This window comes from Panthera uncia, chromosome D2 (assembly GCF_023721935.1).
Source record: "Panthera uncia isolate 11264 chromosome D2, Puncia_PCG_1.0, whole genome shotgun sequence".
In the NCBI taxonomy this organism is placed as follows: Eukaryota; Metazoa; Chordata; class Mammalia; order Carnivora; family Felidae; genus Panthera; species Panthera uncia.
This window is the reverse complement of record NC_064818.1, coordinates 75,459,569-75,482,959: the sequence shown is the minus strand read 5'-3', so window position 1 is coordinate 75,482,959 and position 23,391 is coordinate 75,459,569. Positions and strand designations below refer to the sequence as shown.

The 23,391-nt window shown below is 46.7% G+C and overlaps 1 protein-coding gene across 1 annotated transcript; it reads left to right on the top strand.

Annotated features, from left to right (window-relative positions):
* Positions 1-50: 50 nt before the first annotated feature.
* On the top strand, positions 51-14,417 carry NSMCE4A (NSE4 homolog A, SMC5-SMC6 complex component). The gene is made up of 11 exons (XM_049645872.1): positions 51-377; positions 1,070-1,147; positions 3,821-3,951; positions 6,056-6,207; positions 8,107-8,206; positions 8,893-8,983; positions 9,862-9,956; positions 12,079-12,127; positions 12,836-12,930; positions 13,031-13,116; positions 14,232-14,417. The coding sequence occupies exons 1-10, from the start codon at positions 86-88 to the stop codon at positions 13,103-13,105; spliced, it is 1,158 nt and encodes a 385-aa protein (XP_049501829.1). The 5' UTR covers positions 51-85; the 3' UTR covers positions 13,106-13,116; positions 14,232-14,417.
* Positions 14,418-23,391: the final 8,974 nt, after the last annotated feature.

Here is a 23,391-nt window from a genome sequence, read left to right as displayed (position 1 = left end):
GGGGAGCGGGCGCTCGCGCCGAGCAGGGGTTTCAGTTTCTGGCGCGAACTTCCGCCGTTCCGAAGTTGCACGGCGAATTGGCGCGATGTCCGGGGACAGCAGCGGCCGCCGGTCCGAGGGCCGGGGCCGGGGCCGCGACCCGCACCGGGATCGCACCCGCTCCCGCTCCCGCTCGCGGTCCCCGCTGTCGCCCGTGTCCCGCCGCGGCGCCGCGCCCGAGCGCAGGGAGGCCCCGGAGCGCCCGAGCCTGGAGGAGGCAGAGCCGTCGGATTCCGGGGACGAGATGGTGGACCCCGCGAGCTTGGAGGCGGAGACCGACCACGGCCTGTGCCGCCAGATCCGCCATCAGTACCGGGCGCTCATCAACTCGGTCCAACGTAAGGCGGGGCGCGGGCGGGGGCAGGTGCGGGACGCAGGCCCGCGCGGCCCGGCTGCTCAACGGCGCCCGCGCCGACCCCGCGCCGCCCGGCCGCGCCTCGATTGGCTCGCCGGGTGGCCCCGCGCCGTCGCGTGGAGCGAGCCGCGCGACCTTGGCGGGGGCGCGCGGGCCCCGAGGGGGCCGGACGGCGCCGCCCGAGCCCAGACGGCCGGGAAGGAGTGGCGGCGGGGCTCGGGCCCCGGGTGTCGTATCTGGCAGTCGGTGGGTCCCGCGAGGGGTCGCCCGCCCAGCGCGGGCGGCGCCACCAGGGAGCTGTCAGAAATGGCCCGCACTAGGACCGCACCCCGGACCTACCCACTCCGAAACTCGGGGTGGCGCGTCCATCTGTCGGGTGGCCCTCCAGGGGCCCCTGTGGCTTGCAGAGTTTGGGAGCCACTGTTAGGAGGCTGCAGAAGCAGTGGAGCCCTTTGGGTGAAGGTTAAAGGCAGCCAGGCCCCTTTTAAAGTTCATGCTCCTTAAAGGTACAGTCACCTTTCTCTTTCGGAGACGCTTTGGTTAAAAAGATAGAGATGTGTGAAATAATCACCCCAGGGAGCAGGGGCAGGACTCCTCAGCACCCCAGGTGACCACTATGTTAAGGACTTGGTGAATGACGAGCACATTTGCCAAATCTTGTATTTCTTTACGTAGAAAACCGAGAGGATATACTGAATGCCAGCGACAAACTAACTGAGGTCCTTGAAGAGGCCAACACTCTGTTTAATGGAGGTAATTCATTATTTTATATATGGGAGCTTTTTATTGTAAGTTTTAGAATAATTTTTTATTAGTTTTATATAAGAGCCATATTATTGACATCAAACAATTCCCACATAATATAGTAGTGTTTTCTTTACTGGTTTTGGAAGCTTTCTCGTTGGAGTGGTTATACTGCTTGTGTTGTGCTTACCATTCCCTAAGGTGTATTGAAGGCTTTATGTGAAATTCTGGGGGCGCAGCCAGCAGCCTGTTTTAGCAAGCCCCCCAGGTGGTTCTGTTGCTCGTTCAAGGTTGAGAACTTGTATTATACTTGCATGAATTATCTTTATCTTTCTGTGGTATTGACTGCTGTATCCCCAGGGTGCGTTTGTTGAATAGATGAATTAAAGAAGAACTGAGCTGGGCTGTGACATCCTATTTCTAGTCCTGCCCTCCTCCCAGCTCCTTGCTATTGGTCCGCCTATGGTGGGGGGCAGGGGTGTAGTGGCCATGTCCACTAGTGGAGCTGTTGGTCTCTAGTAGGGGGGTGGTGAGAGAGAGATAAAGAGATACGTCAGAGCACTGAGCACCCTCCATGGGGAGACGGGAGTTTAAAAAACAATCATGGTTTGGGGCACCTGGGTGGCTCAGTCGGTTAAGCATCCGACCTTGATTTTGGCTCAGGTCGTGGTCTCATGGTTCGGTGAGTTTGAGCCCCATGTAGGACTCCTCACTGGCAGCGTGGAGCCTGCTTGGGATTCTCTCTCTGCCCCTCCCCGATGGGTGTGCATGTGCTCTCTCTCTCTCTCTCTCTCTGAAAATGAAAAAAAAAATATATCTTGGTTTGAATTAAAAGGGTTTGTGGCAGCAGTAGTCTGTTCAAAGACAGAAGGCAGGTCGGGCACCCCCTGATGTAGGCACTGGGGCCCCGAACCCTAGAGCAAGTCCCCAGACTACTTTGCCCACCGTCCCCCTAACAGTTCTGTGGCAACAGAAAGGCAGAGTGCAGACAGATTCGGTGGTAAGGAAGAGTCAACAACTTGTGCTGCCCAGACAATTCTTCATGTTCTTTGAGGACCAGACCCTTTCTTTCTAGTAATTTCCCAGTCCGACTAATGGCTTAACTGTTGCTCGCTTTTAACATTGCCGCGTCCGCATGTTCTCAAATGACTGTCTTTCTAGCCCTGGTCACAGCCTCTGCACCGTTCCCCATCTTGGTCTCCCACATTTGCTAAATCTCGTTAAAACCTTCCAGAACTGAGCGTTTCCCTTTCACCTGGTTAAATCCCTCCTCACCCCTTGTTAGCGCTGTCTGTGACTCATTCACCCCTTTGCTTCTTTACTGTGTGTCTTATTAGTTCTTGGGCCACACATCAGTCCCTCCTCGGCTGATGCCCCTGTGTTGACTGGGTCACCTCTTTAAGGCAAAGTTACTCACTCGCCCAGCAAACACAGAATTCTAGATCCTTGGCACTCATGGTTTTCCCTCGGTGGGAGCCTCAAAGCCAGCTGTGACCGAGAAGTCTGCGCTTTTCTCGCCGACCGTGCTGTGAGGCCAGCAGGCAAGGCACCCGGAGCAGCCTGGCCTCTGCTTCTCTCTCTCACGCATGGTCGCTCCCGCAGCAGCACCCCCGAAATAAAAAGGGAGAAGAATGATGTATAAAAGCAAAAACGGGAGTCAGCCAAGTTCGGCCACTGGACGTGTGCGTTCAGGAAGCGTGACACCCACAAGGCCTCCGGGAGCACACCAGGCACAGGTGTTTCTGTACTTGAACTTTGCCGCCTTCGCCTCTTCTTGGCTCCCTTTCCGGTTTGCCTTTCCGGGTGTTCCCAGGGCCCTCTTCACCCTCCCGGTCCCGCCAGCCCCGCCGTCTCCTCCAAAGGGCCGGTCCCTCGCCTCTGCACACTTCGTCGTCCTGTTCCCTTGACTCCTGTTTAAATCTTTTTCTCGGTATAGCTTGTCTTAAATCCCGGGTCCTCTGTCAAACGCCTTCGGGCCCTCCATCCTCAGGGTCGCCGCCCTGCTGCGTGGCCTCTGTCCACGTGGTGGCCCGGGCTGGCACCTGGGCGTCTTAGGCTGACTGCCCAGACGGTGCCATTATTTCTGTTGATGTCCCCTGACGGTTTGTGGTGGCCGCTCAACAAGCCACCAGGCCTTACACGGAGCAGGCCTTCCTTTTGACTTACCTCCGCTTGCATCAAGGAGGGACGCCGAGGTGGGGCTGCTGGCGTTGGGGGCGGGGTGGGGGGGGGGAGAAGCTGGGTGTTAAGAGAGAAGACAGGCTTTGTTGAACCCAAGCTATAAAGAGACGGTAGTTCAATTCACAGGAGGAGAAGGACCCTGGAGGGAGAGGGGCTTTTAGGAGGGCTGGTCAGCTTTTTTTTTTTAATGTTTATTTATTTTTGAGAGAGAGAGAGAGAGAGACAGAGCATGAGCGGGAGAGGGGCAGAGAGAGAGGAAGACACAGAATCTGAAGCAGGCTCCAGGCTCTGAACTGTCTGCACAGAGCCCGGAGGACTGGTCAGCTTTGACTCCAGATATCGGTGGGTTGGGCATGAGAGCCAGGTTTTAGAGGGAGATGGGTATGTTTCCTTTTTTTTTTTTTTTTTTTGGTTGGTCCAGTGGGAAATGGCAAGTAAGTAGGTGGAAATTTCGGGAAAATCCCTGTGAATCATGTGTATTTTCCTTCTTTTTTTGAACAGTGTCCCGGGCAAGAGAAGCAGTCCTGGATGCCCATTTTCTTGTTTTGGCTTCAGATTTGGGCAAAGAGAAGGCAAAGCAGCTGCGTTCTGATCTGAACTCGTTCGATATGTTGCGCTACGTTGAAACTCTAGTAAGTTCAAAGCTGCGGAATCTTAAACAAAAAATGTGTCCCAGGTCACAGATTAATTATCTGCTTTGATTAGATCTGTATGCAAATGGCCTTCACTTCCTTTTTCCTTTTCTTGGGCGGGGGGGGGGGGGGGGCACAAGTCTCAGATTCCCCCAAAGAGCTCTCATCTCACCAAGTTAAACGATGACAGGAGAGCCATGTCGAGGAATATAGGGCGGCAGCCTAGAGGTTTAGAAAAATCTCTTAGCATTCGAAGTAAAGATTCTGGGTGCTATGTTTATTTACAAATGGCCATTTTTCCCCTGAATTATCAGTTCATAAGTATTCTAGCTCATTCTCAGTGACTGGGGACCCTTCGTCCTGGCTGGACAAAACCCACGCAGCAGGTGGCAGAGCTCAGCTGGAGATGAGTTAGGCCCGGGGGGGCAAGTTCTCCTCTTTTTCTTTCTTTTTTTTTTTTTTTTAACATTTATGTATTATTGAGAGACAGAGCAAGAGCAGGGGAGGGACAGAGAGAGGAGGAGACACAGAATCCGAAGCAGGCTCCAGGCTCTGAGCAGTCAGCACAGAGCCCGATGCGGGGCTCGAACCCACGAGCCATGAGATCATGACCTGAGCCGAAGTCGGACGCTTAACCGACTGAGCCACCCAGGTGCCCCTCTCCTCTGTCTTTGAGAATAAATGGGAACCACATGAATATGCTTAGGGTTTTGCTATTTTGTGGGTCTTTTTGTTGTTGTTTTATTTACCTTTCTTTTGGATGGTTGTTACCCAAAATTAAAAAATTTTTCCTTGGTGGATTTACCACAAAAGGCACAATGAAGCTGACCTTGCATTTTACCCTGTTGTCGATTTTTTTTTTCTTTTTTTTTTGGTTCCACTCTGAGCCAAGCTCTGTCCTAGCATTTCTGCTAGACCTTTGAATTTCTGACTGAATGTTTGTCAAATGGCTATTAAAATGATTTAGTACTGTGAGATCGGACCAGATACATTCATTCTTTTGTAAAGGCAGGGGGCAGATGAGTTTTCTGTTGTTTTTAAAACCTTAAATGGTTTAAAACTGAAATTTAACTTACATTTAAAACCATAAAATCTTCTTTTTTAACTTTTTTATTGTGAGGCATAATGCATTTGGAAAATGCACACTAACATACAGCTGAACAGATAAAATGACCATATACTGGGTTGTCTTTTTTAAAATTACTGGTATTTATCCAAGTGAGCTGTGTACTTGAACAAATCAAAATAAATTCCGGAAGTCTTTAAGCCATTCAGAGTAAAACCCTAAATTAATAGCTCTGTGATGGCTGGCTGGGGAAGATCCTTCTGAGTACATCAAATATAGGTTCTATAAAAAAAAGACTGGTAGACTGGACCAGACAGAAACGGACCCGTCCTCCCACGTTGGGGGGGGGGGGGGGAGACAAGGTGGCAGGGGGCGGGGGTGATGGATGCCGACCTTATGTTTCTGATCCGGTTCTTGCAGCCTTTTTCTTTACAACTTGATTGCCTTTAATAGGGGTCAGCTCCTTGAGAGCTTTTTGATTGTTCATATTTGATATTACTGTTTTAATTTGATAACTTGGAGGCATTTTATAATTCTATAATGTAATCAAAGCACTTTCATTTTCTGTAAGATAGTTGGGGATGAGAGAATTACTAAACTTCTGGCAACTCTTCGCAGGAAGGCAGTTTTAGGATGAATGATTCTCTGACGCTAGGCCACTGCTCTCTGGATATACTGAGACGCAAGCTGAGTAGTGGTCTCTAGGAGGCTGGCTAAAATGAAAATCCGAAAGCCAGCTAAACCTGGCCTGTTCTGTGTTGGAGGCTTTGATTTGGGATGTGATTTCAGATTTGTATGCCGGAACTGCTTTCCTAATACTTTGATGGACTAAGTTCATTCATTCTCTTGTTGCTGCCTTGGAAAGTTGGAATTTATGTATGAAATTATCTGTATCGAAAGAAATTTAGCCAGCGTGTTAGGGCCTTGAAAACAGGCTTTGCCTCTGGCCTCTTAAAGTTTACTGATGCAGATTATTTGATGTGGTGAATGATTGCTTGTGGCTTAACTGGGGTTTTTTGTTTCCCTTCATTTTTGTAGCTGACACATATGGGTGTAAATCCGCTAGAAGCTGAAGAACTCATCCGTGATGAAGATAGTTCTGATTTTGAATTCATAGTCTATGACTCCTGGAAAATATCAGGCAAAACAGCAGAAAACACCTTTAATAAAACCCATACATTCCACTTTCTGTAAGATTATTTTAAAAATCTGACAGACCAGTCATTTGTAAACCTTAAGTTGTTTTTTCGTTGTAGGAACAAACATTATTTGGTATTGTGGAGGTGACAGTCATGATGCCATTGTTTGGAGACTTTGTAAACTTTGATTGAAAAGCCCATAAAATCTCGATGTGGATGGATCCTCATCCTGCTTAATTTAAGCAGGGCAGGCTGTGGGCCAGGACCTCTTACTAGGTGCCCTGCCGGCTCCTTTGTTTCCTAGTATGTGAGAGTTCCGGTCTGGGGCAAAACGTCTGGCTTTGTTTTGTCACCTTTAATCCTTACCATGTAGGAGGACGATACCTCTTATGGAGAGTATCTTCAGATCCTACCAATGTATGTAAATTGCCACTTACCGTAATTTCCTGTCGGACGATCAACTGACCTATACTTGAAGCCTGCTTGAGTCACGGTCACATCAGTGCCCAGTTGATTTTTTGGATACAGCTCTAGTTTTGAAAAGTTTTTTTTTTTTTTTTTATACTCACATTAACTTCCGTCTTCATTTCCTAGTTCAGTCCTTTTGGGGAAACTAAGAATAGTGCTCATTGGTTCTTCTCTAAGACCATCTTCAAATGCCCTGTGTCCCCCAGCAGATCTTTCTGCTGTTGTTTCTTCTTAAGTGCTATATAGCTCCTGGGCGGTTTGTCTGTTCTGATTTACCCTTGCAAACCTCCCGAGAGTGGTAGCGCCTCAGTTAGAAGGCTCTGGAGATGCACAGGTGTGGGGCGAAGCCTAGGTTTTTAAAAAGCCTTCAGTTAGCACAGGTGCCTGGAACCACTGCCTCCATTACAGCATAAAGGTCACACTTCTTCGTTACAGGATAAAGTCCAAATCTCTGTTTTTTGCTGTTGAGTTCTTGGCTCTGTCCTAAATCCCAAGATCTAAAGGGAGCCTTGGGTGCTGTGCCTTAAACTTTGTCTCCTCATCCTGCCGAAGTTGCACCCACAGTGAAGTGCTTACAGCTATGTGCCCTTGCACTTGCTGTTTCTTTGGCCTACAATGTCTTCCCCCATCTTTGCCACCTGGGAATGTTTGCTGATGTCCCAGACCCTAACTTGGAAGCCTCCAGTAACTTCTCCAGACAGATAGAAGGCAAGGTCAGAGATCGCAACCAGATGACTCCCACGTCTGGGTAGACCTCTGCCCACATGCGCTCCCAGCACCACAGTATTATTCTAGTATGATGCTGTGGGATCCACCCCATTGCGCTGAAATGGACACGTGTGTGTGGATTTGGATCTGTCCATCTACACTGCACCCTTTGATCTCCTCAGGCGGAGGGACCACACAGGTCTATGTTTTCGGGGCTGTGATCGCTGCATGGTACATCTATTACTGTAGCTTAAGTCTGCATTTGGGCTTTTTTTAGGGGGTACGGGGAGTCCAGAGGGGAAAAGAATCCCATGGCTTCTGTTTGAACTGTTCTCCTGAGACAGGTATGTTCCGTAGTCCGAGGCTGTGAGCCTCGGCACTGGCACCCCTAGTCCAAAGGCTTTTAACCCCCAGGGGAGCTGTTTTTTCCTCTTCCCCACGTGTTCTTCTTCCCTGATCTGAAGTTGGCTTTGCCAAGAACACAGTAGGCTAGCTGGGAAGACCACAGGCATGTTGACCGGTCTACTGTTGAAAGCAAAATATGAAGGTGTTTGAGGAGGTATCTGTAATTGAGAGAAGCTCCTAGGAGTTCTTTGAGAAACACAATGGGAGCAGAAAGGATGTCACAGACCCGACCAGAGTTTCGATCTGATGTCAGCTCATACAGCACTGAAGCCTGGTCTGAATCTGACCATTCCGTGGGAGCTGCTTCCAGTTAGTCAAATTGGTTTAGAAAACAAACAAAAAAAGACATGAAAGCATATTTTTCATTAGGTTGGGTTCAATACAAGGAGAGTTCCCTGTGCCAAAGCCACGAAGCGATCGTCCGAGAAAAGGTCCCAAGACAGAAGAGAAGAAGACCATGCCTGACCAGGTTTGTCTTCTGAAAATGCCTACGGTTAAAGTAGCTGTTAATATACATGCAATTTGGCCATCTTTTCTAAGCTTTAGGGTCTGGAGTCAGGTTTGGTTACTTAAATAATCACTTAAATAATTTAAGCTTTTAAACGTTTTACCGGGTTAACCCTTGTCTTAGTTTTAATTCCTTTCCGTAATGGATCAGGGGCTCTCAGCCTCAGCACAGTCAGCCCTCGGGGCAGGAACATTCTCCGTCGTGATTGGCTAACCTGTGCGATGCAGGAGGCCCCATAGCAATCCTTGGCCTCTTTCCACTAGATGCCAGTAGCCGCCTCCTCCCCATCCCCAGTTGTGACAACCAAAAACATCTCCAGGTATTGGCAAATGTCCCCAAGAGGCAAAAATCACTCCCAGTTGAGAACCACAGTTCTGAACCACTTTCTGTGTTGTGCTATTTTATTTATATTCAACCTGAACATGGTTGATTTGGTCATGTTAACTCCTCTGTTAAAAAATTAATAGAAAAATGTTAACTGAAACAAAGTTTTTTGTTTTTTTTTTTTTTAACTGTAAATTTTAAGATGGGGGTCAAAACTGGTAGTGATCCCTAATAAAAGACATTTAGACGAATATGTGCGTGGAAGAGGGCAGAAAACGCAAACAGGCAAGTAGATCAGTCTGGTAACGACTTTGTGTTTTCAGTTAAGTGAAATGGAAGAATCTCATCAAGAAGCAACAGAAAAGGAAGTGGAAAGAATTTTGGGATTATTGCAGACCTATTTCCGAGAGGATCGTAAGTATGATACCAAGTTCAAGTAGAGCAATTTGTATTTATCAGTTAGACACATGTCCCTTTCGATGAGAAGTTAGTTTTTGAAACGCATTTTCGGTTCTGTACAATGTTTGAATCATTTTGATTGCTTTTCAGCCTATATATGTAACGCGGCTTCTCTCCTTTAGATATCCCATGTGAGGTTGTTGGCAAAGTAACTTTTCATTTTTGGTTTTAAAAGATGGGGTATTTTTTCTGTTACAAAACAAAAGGTGCCATAGAAGTGAGAGCGGTAGAGTCAAGTACCTGTTCCACTTCTCGCTCCCTAGAGGCAGCTCCTTGTATGGCGTGCCTTGCGTACTCAGATCGTCTTAGCTTTATGTCAGTTATGTAACTATGCACATAAGTAAGCTGGGCATCTTTGCTGGTTTTGCTTTTTTCAAAGCTAATCATAATATACACGTTCTTCCGCAACCTGAGTTTTCCACGTCGACATTCTTCTACGTCGATACGGGTAGATCGCCCTTCTCTCCAGTGATTCCCGTTGTAGGGCTGTGTCATAAATACATTGAACAAGTCCCCCGTGAGTGGACGAGTGGAAGTTCTTTGTAGCATCTTACTCTCGTGAAAGCCGCTGTAGCAGAGAATCCTGGCACACAGCTTTGCACGCACCTGCCGACATTTCTGTAGGAGGAGGGTTGCCAGATCAGTGGGCATACGTATTTTATAATAGGTAGGCCAAATTGGTCTCCAGAAGGGCCGTATCCCTTTATAGTCCCAACAGCGGGTTGAGGGCCCATTTCCCTCCTCTGTGCACACAAGAGAATATTGGTCTTACTGATTAGCAAAATCCATCTTTCCTGTTTTGAAGAATTTTTTTTTTTCTTTTTCGTCTACAGCTGATACTCCTATGTCCTTCTTTGACTTTGTGGTTGATCCACATTCTTTTCCCCGAACAGTGGAAAACATCTTTCATGTTTCCTTCATTATAAGGGTAAGATTTAAGATTATTTCTCTTTTTTATCTTTTATAGCTTTTAAGAGGGTACATAGTAAAAGCTATGGGTGGGAGCTGGCAGAGGTGTTTGTACTAACCAGTATGTATGTATGTATTTGCGTTGTAGCAAAACATTGGCACACAGGCAGAAGAAACTAGCTGAAAATTTGTGTGTGAAGGGCGCCTGGCCGGCTCCGTCGATGGAGCATATGACTCTTGATCTCAGGGTCATGAGTTCGAGCCCCACGTTGGGTGTAGAGATTACTCAACATAATAAGTAACCTTAAAAAGAGAAGTTGTGAGCTTGCTTTTACATTTTGGAAATTATTTATAAAAAGGATTGGCGGAGTTTGAGTATGGAACTATAAATTAGAGAACAGTGTGGTATAAATGTTCAATTTCCCAAATTTAAATTGCCCACATCTGATAGTTGCCATGTTAGGTAAGAAAATATCTTGTTCTCCTCAAGAACCATATACTGAAAGTACTAAGGAAAGGGAGCAGGCTATCATTTATTATCTCATAAAAATTACTAATACGGGAGGGGTGCATGGATGGCCCAGCCTGTTAAGTATAGGACTCTTAGTTTTGGCTCAAGTCATGACCTCCTGGTTTTGTGAGTTCAGGCCCTATATCGGCCTCTGTGTTGGCAGCACAGAGCCTGCTTGGAATTCTCTCTCTCTCTCTCTCTCTCTCTCTCTCTCTTTCTCTCTTTCTCTCTGCCCCTCTCCCAATTGCACTGTCTCTGTCTCTCTCAAAAATAAAGAAATAAACTTAAAAAAATTTGGGGTGCCTGGGTAGCTCAGTTGGTTAAGCGTCTGACTTCAGCTCAGGTCATGATCTTATGGTTCGTGGGTTCAAGCCCTGCATCGGGCTCTGTGCTCACAGCTCAGAGCCTGGAGCCTGCTTCGGATTCTGTGTCTCCCTCTCTTTCTGTCACTCCCCCACTCATGTGCACAGTCTCTCTCTCTCTCTCTCTCTCTCAAAAGTAAATAAACATTAAAAAATTTTTTTTAAAAAATTACTAGTACAGTGGTGTCTGGGTGGGTCAGTCAGTTAAGTGTCCCAACTTCAGCTCAGGTTATGATCTCAAGGTTCGTGGGTTCTGCATCAGGCTCTGTGTTTACAGTGTGTAGCCTGCTTGGGATTCTCTCTTGCTCGCTCTCTCTCTCTCTCTGGCCCTCTCCCACTTGCTGTCTCTTTTCCAACATAAATAAACTTAAAAAACAATTATAAATGAATATGTAGAGAGAGTGAAATGATGTGGCAAAACTTTAACAGTGAAATTTGGTGAAAAAAACTTGGTGAAAAACTTTGTGAAGCTCGGTAAAGAATATAGGAAGGGAGGGGTGCCTGGGTGGCTCAGTTGGTTAAGCATCCACTCTTGATCTCCGTTCAGGTCGTAATCTCACTTTTTGTGGATTTGAGCCCCACATCAGGCTCTGCGCTAACTGTGGAACCTGCTTGGGATTCTCTCTTTCTGACATTCCCCTGTCGCATATGTGGGCACACGCTCGCTCTCTCTCAAAATAAATAAACTTAAAAAATACATATACTATAAAGGTTCTTTATAGTAGCCTTGTAGCTCTTTTCAGTTTGAAATTATTTCAAAATAGAAGGTTCAAAAAAAAACGCTACTCAAAAATATACTGAAATATAAGAAAAGAAGCATACTTTAGACCTATCTTTAGTCTTGTAACAGGTTGCACTGCTGCATATGTAAGATGAATTTGATTTTAACCTTAAACAAAAATCTTGTATTGACCAGAGCATCTTCCCAGAAATGATAACAAAGGCATATTTTGTCAACGGTAGATGATGAGCTAACACCTGCTAAAATATGGAGTGTTCAAAAATACGCATGAATCAGTTAAAGAGATAAGCCAGTTTCGGTTTTATTTAGCAGATCCTCAGGATAGAGGCTGATCAGAAACCCGAGGGAAGCCCCATGTATCTTCTTGTCTACGTAACCTCATTATTGTTATGGTACATTTTGAGTGTCTGGGATATGGAGCTTTCTAATTAAGGAATAATGCTTTTCATCCAGTGGTTACGGGTTTTGGATCTAATTTTTTAAATCGGTTTTTGAATCCAAATCTAAAATCATGTTTGTGTTTTAGGATGGTTTTGCAAGAATAAAGCTTGACCAAGACCGACTGCCAATAATAGGTAAAGGATACTATGTTAAGATTAGTTTTTGAGAAAACGTATGTGTTGTTAGAGGTCATGAAATGCAGCTTTCTAAATGTAAATGAGTTTGCATTTTAGGTATCGAACTTTTACGTTGCTGTATCTTTACTGAAAATATCGCCATCATTTAAAGCCAGAGGGTTCATCTGTATCATTGACTCAACACTTACTGCCTTAAAGACTGACAAGAAAGTCCCTCCAGTTTTTATCTAGAATGTTTGTAATTGCAGTTACTATTGTACTTTCCTTCCTTCTATTTTTCCCTGAAGCCACCTCCCTCCTCTCCTTGGGAGAATCTTTCTCAAATAATTTCACCGGTCTCCATGAGTCCTTTGTTTCCTAAGGTCTCCTGCAGAGAATCAAGTACATCCATTGCCTTTATTGTTACTTTAAAAGCTCTTAATTTCTCTGGGACTCAGTAGGGCTCAGCTCTGTGGTTAGTACTTAGATCTGCAGAGGTTTTTAAATGATTGCAACGTGTCACTCCATCTTGTGGGGTTTTTTAAAAATGGAAGCAAATGGATTACTTGCTACAACACTATAACAAGTCAGTGATGCGTGGGATCCTAATAAGTATGTAATATTATAAGTGTTTTTTCGATACAGGCTTCGTTCCTGTTCACCAGTTTCCGTTCAGCCTACCTCCTGTGATTCGATAACCTTTGAAAACTTTTGTCTTTCCAACAGAGCCCGTTAATATTAATGAAGAAAGTGAGGGAATTGACCAAAACACCCAAATTAGGAATCAAGGAATCATAGCTTTGAGTTACCGAGACTGGGAGGTAAAGCTTTGCCCCTTGCCCCTTTCCCCGGGGTAGTTCTGTCTCCCAAACGGCATTTGCTGTAAACCCAGTGCCCAAAATGTTCTCTGTTCTCCACCAGGAGATCGTGAAGACCTTTGAGATCTCAGAACCTGTGATTGCTTCAGGCCAGAGCCAGCAGAGGCTAAGCGCCTGACGCCAGCAAAGGTAACATTTCCTATGTTATGAAACGTTACTTAGCATTCCAAACCACCTTCCTTTTTCGCATTCTGGTGAAATTGGGATTTGCCTCCCTCTAGTGCCCCAGTCCTAGAACTGTGCGTGCTGGTGGGAAAGGCAGCGCGCCACCTAGTGGTTGCAAGTCCCCTTCTTTGGATTACTTCGGGGTTCTGAAGGGGCGAGGCAGGAGTGTGTTCCTGGCTTGGCTCCTCCTACTCCCCGCCCCCCCCCCCGCCCCCTCCAACAAGTTGATAAACTAGATAAATCGAATACTGAACCCTCCCATCAGTCGTGTTCAGTGTCCGATTTGATTTGGTTATTTTATAGCTATGAAGTAGAAAGGGAGGATTAGGACAGATTTACCTTGGAATGATGTCAGTAAATGGGCGTTTCTTAAATGTGAGTTATGCTGTGAAACACTTCTTCAATTTTTATGAAGGAGAACATGCTAGAAGGAAATCTTAGTGACGATCGGGCATTTGCTGTGGGTGGGAGTCAGGAGACCTGGATTCTGTTGGCTCTGCCCCTTACTTTAAAATCATGGAGGGGGCGCCTGGATGGCTCAGTCGGTTAAACGTCCGACTTCGGCTCAGGTCATGATCTCACAATTCGTGAGTTCAAGCCCCCGAGTCGGGCTCTGTGCTGACAGCTCAGAGCCTGAAGGCGGCTTCGGATTGGATTCTGTGTCTTCCTCTCTCTCTGTTCCTCCTCTGCTCACACTTTGTCTCTCTCTCAAAAATAAACAAACATTAAAATCACTGAGATGACTTCATCTCACTCAGCTTCATTTTGTCTATAAATCCAATCTGTAAAATTCGGGGGGGGGAGATTTTGAATTAGAACATTGTTAAAGTTTTATCTTTCTAACTCAAATTTTCTGTAATTTTGAGAGTTAAAAATGAACTTTGAATACTTAATCTGCTTTGGTTCCAAGATAACTGAGGGAAAGAGAGCAGACGTAAGATATATGATGTGGGTGGACCGGGGCCCTCCTCACTGAGAAAGCACTGGTTGTTGGAGTCTATTTCTGTATATCTAGTAAACTTTGGATTCATGTTATCATTTACAAACTGTTAACCAGCTATTTTTTTCCTCTTTCTTAGGACTCAACTGGATAGTGAAATCCAAACAGGAAAGCAGCATGTATTGTATATATTGTATGATTAAACATTTTTAAAGACAGATTGTTTTTAGTAAAATGTAGCTTTTGATAGTTAATGAATTGGTCCTGGTTGTCTTTGATTAAAGGAAATTCACTGCCATATTCACAAATATTTGTAGTTACTCTTTATTTTCTGATTATGCCAGAGTTTGGCCTTTCTCTAGTCCTGTTCCACTGAAACCTTTTTAGTTAGGATGTCAATGGCCTACAGATCATTATGGTTCTTTTTATATCTCTTTAGTTAAATGTAAAGTTAGCTGGTCAAGTCAACCAATATTGGATTGAACTGTATGAAATTGTTTGTGTAGGCAAAACATTGTCAAATATCAGCCATTTTCTATGATTCAGCCTGTGATTTACACACGAGAAACTATTCAGTCCTCTGCCAGGCCAGGCTGAACAACCATCCCCACAGCTCCCAACAGTGGTCCCCTGTGTGCACACAGAGGACAGCCAGACGGGCGCGACTCCCAAGCTTCTGATCTTGGCTGGGCCTTCAGGCCTGTCCTTGATGTTTTTTAGCCCCTTGTTGGTTCCCTTTCCCGTTCCACAGCTTGCTACATCCTCCCTCTCTCCCTCCTCCCATCTGGTGTCCGAGTCAAGTGTCCGAGTGTCGCTTCTCTGGCAGGCTCTGGGTCCCAGCCCTTCCTGGTCCTCGGGCTTGTCAGCCACTCTCCATACCGAGCACTTTCCCTTCAACCATGCTTGTTTATCTCTCACCTGAAAACCACTACCAGAACCCTCAGTTACTGTCCTGTCTCCTCTTTCAACAAGGATCTCTTCTACTCTCCCCTCCTGGCCGTCCTGGATCCGCGTGGAGTGGCACCCCCTTTCTCAGCATCCTCTAGGGGCTATTTTAGACCAAAGTGGTGATTCCTACCCAAATAGATCCCCGGGTTAAATGCTGTGCATTTGGCACTTAAGATTCTGTTGCTTTCCCTGCTTCCCCTCCCCCCATCTTACTCTCATGAATTAATCCTAAACATTCTTCCGACTTTGACTCAACTCCGAAAAGCTACGGATGTATGTGCAATGGCTGATTGCCAGCATAGGGGCTGTTTTAAACATAGGTATAAAACAGCTCCCAAGTCTGTCTTCCCTGTAATCCCTGTGCTGGTCCCTCTACTCCTTTATTTCCTCAAAAGAAACCCAGGATTTCTCTTCTCCTTCCCCTCTACCTCGATCGGTCACGACTCCCCATCTGGTGTCCTGATTCTCCATCCTGCCCAGGTTTCTGCCACAGAAGCCTCCCATCTGCTGTCCCTGCTTCCTTCCTGCCCTTCACATCTCCTGCACATCTTCAGAACCGCTCGTCAGCCTCAGTGACTCCCCACTGCCTCTGACACTTGAACAACCTGAGCTTTCAGAACTGTCCGAGGCCTCACATGATCTGGCTCCTTGCCTACACCCCTGCTCGCCTCCCGCTCCAGACTTCAGCTCTCTCTTCCGTTTCATTGAACGGCTTTGCAGAGGTTTACTTCATACTCTTTGTCATTCACCCATTCCTGGCAAACAACTCATCAGTCTCTCCACAGGGCTCTGTAACCATCACCACGGTCTGATGTAGAACATTCTCGCCCCCAACCCCATACCTGGTGGCCATCACCCTTCCTCGCCCACCTCCTCACCCCTGAGCCCCAACTGATAGCCTATTTTCTGTCAAAATTTGCCTATTCTTGGCATTTCACATAAATGGAATCACATACGTGGTCTTAACATTACAATCTTTCAAGCACACATGTCTAGAGTTGCCTTCCTCTGTGGGTGATGGAGTTTTCAGAGGCTTGGAGTGGTAGATTAAAAGATGGTTGCAAATTTGAGAGGAAAAGTCTGTTTCCTTCCCCCTTGAATCTGGGCTGGTCTTGGTGATTTGTTGTAGCAACAGCAGACGGCAGAAGTGACGTTCTGGGACCTCGGAAGCTACATCAAAAGAAGCCTTGTGGTGTCTGACAAGTTACCAGAGTCGAGTCACCTGTAATAAGGCCAGCTACCCAGTGGCCAGGAACTACATGAACAAGGGAGGCCCGGACCGGGACCAGCTGAGCCCAGCCTCCCAGCCATCCTCAAGGGCGTGTCGCCGGTACCCTCCGGACTAGTCCAGCGGTCACCTGAATATCCCCAAGCTGCTCTAATGGGGACGCGTAGGGCAGATCGCACTGGCGGGCTCTGCCTGAATTCCTGACACAGGATTATGAGCCATTATAAGATGGTGGGGGTTTTAAGTCACAAATTTTGGGGGATAGTTCTGCAGACAGCTGAAACGCTTGGTCTATCTACCCTCCCCGCCCCCAAAGTTTGATACACTTAGAAACAAGATTCAGGGGTATGGGATTTTATCGCACTGATTCCGAACGTATGCTCGCCTGAAAAAGAAATACAACAATCCAGAAAATAACTTAAACTTTAATTTTTTCTAGCTGACTTCTCAAAACGGTGGCATGCTCAAGAGCTCTCTGCGGAGCGGCTTCTTGACCTCCTCCTCCTTTTTGGCCTTTTCCGTGAGGATGGTCACTTCTAGGAGCGTTTCCTGGTAAGGCTGGGCGATCGGATAGGGGGTGACCCGCTCGAATTCCTTCACTTTCTCCCTGTGCACCGGAGGCCTGCGGAGAGGGGGAGCCGGGGCAGAGAGCCCCCGAGCTCGGCTCTCGCTTCTCTGCTCTGTGAGCTGTCTCCCCCGAGTCATTCGGTCTTGATGCCCCTTGATCTGTTCCTTGGCCCAGGCCGCCCTGGGCTTTTTGGTCTTCGTTTTGTGTGTCCTCTGGAGAGTGTCCGTCTTTTCATCCTTCCCTAGGGTTAATGTCTTGGGGAAGACCGTTAGGCTGCGCATCCTTTGAGAGAGGGGCTGACGCTTGCCTTCTCCAAGGCCTCTGGCCCGTTTGGCTCAGTATATACGTGCTTCTCTATCTGGCCCAGCTCCCTCTCAGGCACTAAACAGTCCCATTTTTTAGCATCTCCTGTGTTTTCACTGTGCGGTCTCTCTCTCTCTCTATTTTAATTTCCCACCCCGGAACCATTTTGTATTTCCACGCTTCTCCCAGCACCATTTCTTGATGTCGTCGATAGTAATATGCCTCTGCTTTGGCAAACCGGAAGTCAAAAGACACGGCTTTGGGTTGATGAAGTGTTTCGTTCTCCTGTCGAAGCTTTTGGAGTAACAGTTTCCTCACTTGGGAAGAGTGGACGCCACCTAGGCTCTTGTCAGAGGGAAGCATTAGAAGTTTTTTAAGTCGGATGCCCTTTGTCACAGGCTCACAAGTGGCTAGCATTTCTGCCTGGCATTCTGACACCGTGTCCCTGTCGGGGTCTCTTAGCCGTGTCCCCTGGCTTTCTCTCCAAACCTCCCACACACCCCTCCCCCCGAGGCCCCTCCCGGTTGAAGATTTTGCCTTAGACGACCTTGAGGAAACAGCAGCAGGCAGTCAGAAACATCTTCCTCTTCTTGTTGCCGGAACAACCTCCGTGTGTCCATCCTGGACTCTGCTTTCGTAATGGAAACATTGCCCCTTTGTCTATCAAAAGCCAAGTCTTCTACATGCCCGTGTGAAGCTTCCAGAACTTCAGTTTGCAATCACCAAATTCCCTTCCCCGCTTCATCAAATGTTCCCCTGTACTGGATCACTCCGTCCGCATAAAAAAAGGTTCCAGTATTGACATCATTTTTCGACAGAAAGGGAAGACTCTGCGACGCGTGCCACCTTGGCTCCCCTTCCTAGTGTGCCATGAAGCGGAAATCTACCACCCCTCTCCACTGCCCCACCCCACAGTTTGCCCTTGACCCTTTTCACTTGGGTTTCCATCCCTCCACTCTTCCCAGACTGCTGTCGTCTAGCTCATGACGGATCTCCACAGTGACGAATTCAGCGGCCTCGTCTCTGTCCCGGTCATCCGTGACTTCAGCAGCATTTCACAGAGTGGACCACTCTTTCCTCTTTGAAATACTTTACTTTTCTCTGGCTTCCCGGCTGTGGCCAAGGGCATGTGACCAAGGCTATCCTGGACCTGCTAGAGAATTCCAGCCATTAGCTGAATATCCCCAGGTGACTGAATAGCCCTTCATTCTCCTCCTACCTCATGGCCGTGCCCTCCACCGCTTTGCTGGCTCTGTCTTTTAGAGGTAATGCAAGAAAATATAAGAGAAATTGTCACTTAAGATGAGCATAGTCTCATCTAGGCTTTTTTGGATGTGGACAGTCTCAATCACTCAACAAGGTGACCTACCACAGGCCAGAGACTGCTCTAGGCGGGGGCAGTAAGGGATGAGCAAAACAGTCCCACACGACGCAGCCTTGCACTTGAATCTCAACTCCAGACCTAGATACTGTCTACTTACCACCTCCACTTGGCTCTAACTGCAAAGTGCTCCCTTCATTTTCCACCCTTCCAGTCCTGTCCCCGGTAGCTTCAGGATGCCCCCATCCTAGGGTGTTAGCCTGACTAGAGTTCCTGAATCCACACTCTCTCCCTCTGTCCCCAGCCCCATCAGACCACTCACACGGCAACCGGATTGATCTTTGTATCACACAAATCTCAGCATGTCACTTTCCTGCACAGAAACCTAGGATAGCGTCCTATCGATTTTAGGAGAAAATCCCATTCATAATCTGGCTCCTGACTGCCTCTTAGCTCGACTGCTTGCTTGCTCTGCTACATGTAGCCACCTGGCTTCTCTGTTCCTCAAACCCTATTCTCTTTGCCATCTGAGTATTTTCATATATTCTCTTATACTCCCAAACACACAATACAGCAGCTCTGACTATGGTACTTAATGTACGTAACGTTTAGGTTTTAGCTTAAATGTCACTTCCTCACTTTGCACGTAATTCCTTCAGATAAAATCCCATCTTTCATGACCCGTATCACAATTTGTGGCTGTCTGTTTAATGTCGAGGTCCCTCACTTGCCGAGGCCCCTCGAGGGCCCAAGCGATGTTTGTTTTGTTCAGCACTGCGGGTACTGAATGAATCGAACCTAACAGACAAAGCACTCTTGCTTGCAACACTCAGGCTGTTTCTACCTTGAAGAGGAACTTTTTATGATGGTATTTCTGGCTCCAAAGTTCACAGTAAATGTACTTCCTCACCTTTATCTTCTTTTCTAGTGGGGACTGGGAACCCCCTGCAATCCGAGGGTCCTGAGTGTTTTGGGCCCAGGCCAATCTGGAAGATTAAAAAGAGAGATCACACTAGGATTTGGAGAAAGGCTTCAGGAACCACGGCCCAGGTGTGCACTGAGGTAGGGAGGATTTGGGACTTGCTTTCACACGTAGCAAGAGGCGTTTCTTGGTGCCGATAGGCAGGATTCTGGCTAACTTCTGTCTTTCCTTGAAGCAAGGAAGGAGTGCTCTCTGATAGAAGTATGAACAGAGATCCATACGGAGTTTGAGGTTCAGACTAACAAATACCTTTAACACTGAAGAGGGGAGGCTCAGTTGTGATTTCACATTCCACAAACCACTGTTGGTATAATTGTTGGTAGAACAAAGAACTTAGCTTTGATCAGAAAATAAGTTTTCAAAGCTGTAAGTCCCTTTTCAGTTATGCATAAAATTATAAATAGTATAATTTAGAAGCTATCGTTAATTCCCAGCAGCAGCTAACTATAACATGTTTCAGGATTCTTGTCAAAGGCTTTTATTTTAGATAGATAATAAAACAATTTGATGGCAAGAAAGTTGGTTTTTTAATTTAATGCAGAAAAATACAGGCGAGACAGGGCACCTTAAGTGTCGGTTGAGCGTCCAACTCTTGATTTCGGCTCAGGTCATGATCTCCCAGTTCGTGGGTTCAAGCCCTGCATCGGGTTCTGCACTGACAGTGCGGGACCTGCTTGGGGTTTCTCTCTCTCTTCCCCTCTCTCTGCCCTTCCCCTGTTCGCTCTCTTTCTCTCTCTCAAAAATAAATAAACATTTAAAAAAATTGAAAAAAAAAAAAAAAGAAGAATACAGCTGAGAAATCTGCACAGTCACATTGAGGTATTCTGGAGAACTTTTTTTTTTTAATGTTTATTTTTGAGAAAGAGAGAGAGAGACAGCGTGTGAGCAGGGGAGGTGCAGAGAGAGACACAGAATCCAAAGCAGGCTACGGGCTCTGACCTTTCAGCACAGAGCCCCATGGGGGCTTGAGCTCAGAAACTGCGAGATTGTGACCCGAGCCAAAGACCGACGCTTAACCGACTGAGCCACCCAGGCGCCTGAGAACTCTTGTTTCTTAACCTGCTTAGTGAATAGGTTGTCTTTAGCAACCTGGGTTGTGAATATTCTGTTTCTCTGACTTCTCTTTGTAGCAGAAGAGAAGGATTTTATAACATTGACCGGTAAAAAACCAAACTAATTACTGTGTAAGTAAAGCTAATTTCTTAAACAGACTCCCTATTTCTGCTTTCGTGTTTTTCTTTCCTAAGAGGTTCTTATGCATTATTTCCAAAGCAGCATATACTGGGCTCACTGTATACCGGGTGATGTGCTGGGACCTTAAATGGGTCCTTTCACTTTGCCTCCCAAACAGTATGTGTGGGAGGCACTCATCACGTCTCACTGCAAAGACCTCTGAGGCCGAGAGAGGTCCAGTGACTTGTCACAGGTCCCGGGTCGGTTTCAGAGGCAGGAAGCATGCCTGCACGACTCCAGAGTGCATCATTTCCGTTCCTGCGCCACTCTCGTTCCTAGATCAACGAACACTCTCCTGGCGTTTGCTCAGAGTGGAGGGAATACCTCCTGTTCTTCCGCACTCAGATCCAACCATTCTGAGTCTGTCACCAGAGGAGGGCGTGAGGGTGGGGTCTGCGCTGACACTTGGTCCTCCCTTAGGTTCCGCGGGGACCCTCCCCGCCCGGCGCCTGTGGTCACCCCTCCAGAAGCCTTGTGCCATTTATCTGCCGTGTCCTTTGTTTTCACCAGAGCCCGATCTATCGCCAGCTTTAGGAACAACATGCTTGCCCTTCACTCCCTTCTCTGGTCCCCAATCTCTTATTCTCTAGTCTGCAAAGTACTATTTTCCAGCTCTTTCGGACCCTCAGCCCCTTATTGTTGATCCTTCAGGATGCCGGGGGTGGATTTCTAGGGCAACCAGAGGCAGTCACAAGCTTTTGTATGTGTCATCACCATCCTAGATTGAGGCTACTGTGAAGTGGTAGGTGGGGACACTGTCCGGCTGGCAGGGAATGAACTTCTGCGCGAGCTGGGCTGAATGGCCACAAAGCGGAAGGGGCTGGGTTTCAGAGACACAGGCAGCCTTGCCGCTGGAGGAAGCCCCTTCCAAGGCAACGGGAGCGTCTTTGTCATTTTTGTTTGGCTGGTGTTTTGCGGGGGTGGTGAATATTCTGTATCCCCCAGGGAGGCGGAGGGCCTCGGGGCAGATCCTGCATGCACACTTGTAGCTGGCAGAGGCTGGACTGTGCGGGTGGCCTGGTCATATGGTCTCACCATCCCTTAGCAGGTATGTCACTTGGCTAAACGTTGCTGCTGCTGTGGAGGTTTTGCGTTCTCGTACTTTTTTTTTTTTTTAAGTGAGAGAGAGGACGCACACACGGGGGGTTAGGGGTAGAGGGAGAGAGAGACAGAATCTTAAGCAGGCTCCATGCCCAGCACGGATCCCAATGGGAGGCTTGATCCCACGACCCTGGGATCACGACCTGAGCCAAAATCAAGAGTCAGACGCTCAACCAACATTGAGCCAGACGGTGAACCAACACTCAACCGACTGAGCCACCCGTGCGCCCCAAGCTCTAATACTCTTTCATCTACTTGTAATCACATATTATTTGTGTTTATAACTGGTCATTCTTAAAGACTAGCAGGAAATACACAAATGTTAAAATAAAAACTAATGAAATGATTCTGCATATTCACTTCAAGATGCTTTTCACCATATATTTAAGCTGCAGATGGCCAAATAAAGTCCTCATTTTTTATGCTTTTACAATTGAGATGTCTCTACTTCTCAAAACGTGAAAGGAGAAAATATAGTGATTAACTACAACCTGGCTTCTGACTTAGTAAGAATAAAATCTATCCCTCCCCCAATGTGCTGTTTATAGAGATGTGCTTGAAACCGCAGCCCCGAACTCATTCAGAAATGAAACGGTTATGGGGCGCCTGGGTGGCTCAGTCGGATATGCTTCTGCCTTTGGCTCAGGTCATGATCTCATGTTTGTGAGTTCGAGCCCCGTGTCTGACAGCTCAGAGCCTGGATCCTGCTTCAGATTCTGTGTCTCCCTCTCTCTTCTGCCCCACCTCTGCTTGTGCTCTGTTTCTGTCTTTCTCTCTCTCTCTCTCAAAAATAAATAAACATTAAAAAAATTTTTTTAAAAAGAAATGAAACACTTAGGAAAGTAAATGAGGGTATATTATGCTTAAAAAAATAAAAGAATTTCAAACAGCAAGTCATGACTGTGATTTCTCTCTTCATGCCAAAACCCTGAACTCAATTTCAATCTGCATTTTAATATTCACCAGATACCATCTTAACACCGATAAAGTGTCATGTCCCTTGGATGTCAAACTCATGTGATATTAATTCAGCCAAAATTTGTATATGCCTGTGCCCTGACAGCTTTGCGTATTCCACAAGTTCCCCGTATTCACGATGAGCCAGGCTGTGTGTGAAGTGCTAAACGCTAATACCTTATTTACCCTCCTGTGGAAACAATATAGCCTCTTTTCTGAGAAAGAAAAATATGCAATCCCCAATATCAGCCTCTTGTTAACTACGGTATCAGCTTAATTAAAACTTCTATAAAGACAACCATGTGGACCTAAAAGTACTCTTCATTTAAGTATTATGTTGTGAATTGTTTCTCTTTCCTGATAAGATAAACGGGATGAAGACGACCAACCAGGGAGCTAAAGAACCTTTTTGAAACAGCAGATTGGTTTGGAACAAACCGTCAGCACCACTACACTTGGCCCTGACATAAACAAAAGGTAGCCTGAGTTGTGTCTTTCTCTGAGAAATACCAAAACAAAAGGACGTTTTGCTAAGAAGTATTTTATCATATACCTAAATTTTAATCCTTTGTCAAAAATCGTGAAATGTGTTTGAACAGTTATGAGAAGTCCTCGCTGGGGAAGGAGACGATAGTGGTTCCTGACCTGAAATTACTGT

Excerpts from the sequence above, each read along its gene's own strand:
- NSMCE4A (XM_049645872.1), top strand. The coding sequence starts at position 86 with ATGTCCGGGGACAGCAGCGGCCGCCGGTCCGAGGGCCGGGGCCGGGGC. Across the intron at positions 1,148-3,820 it reads CAACACTCTGTTTAATGGAG|TGTCCCGGGCAAGAGAAGCA; the intron begins GTAATTCATTAT and ends TTTTTTGAACAG. Across the intron at positions 9,957-12,078 it reads ATGTTTCCTTCATTATAAGG|GATGGTTTTGCAAGAATAAA; the intron begins GTAAGATTTAAG and ends TTTGTGTTTTAG.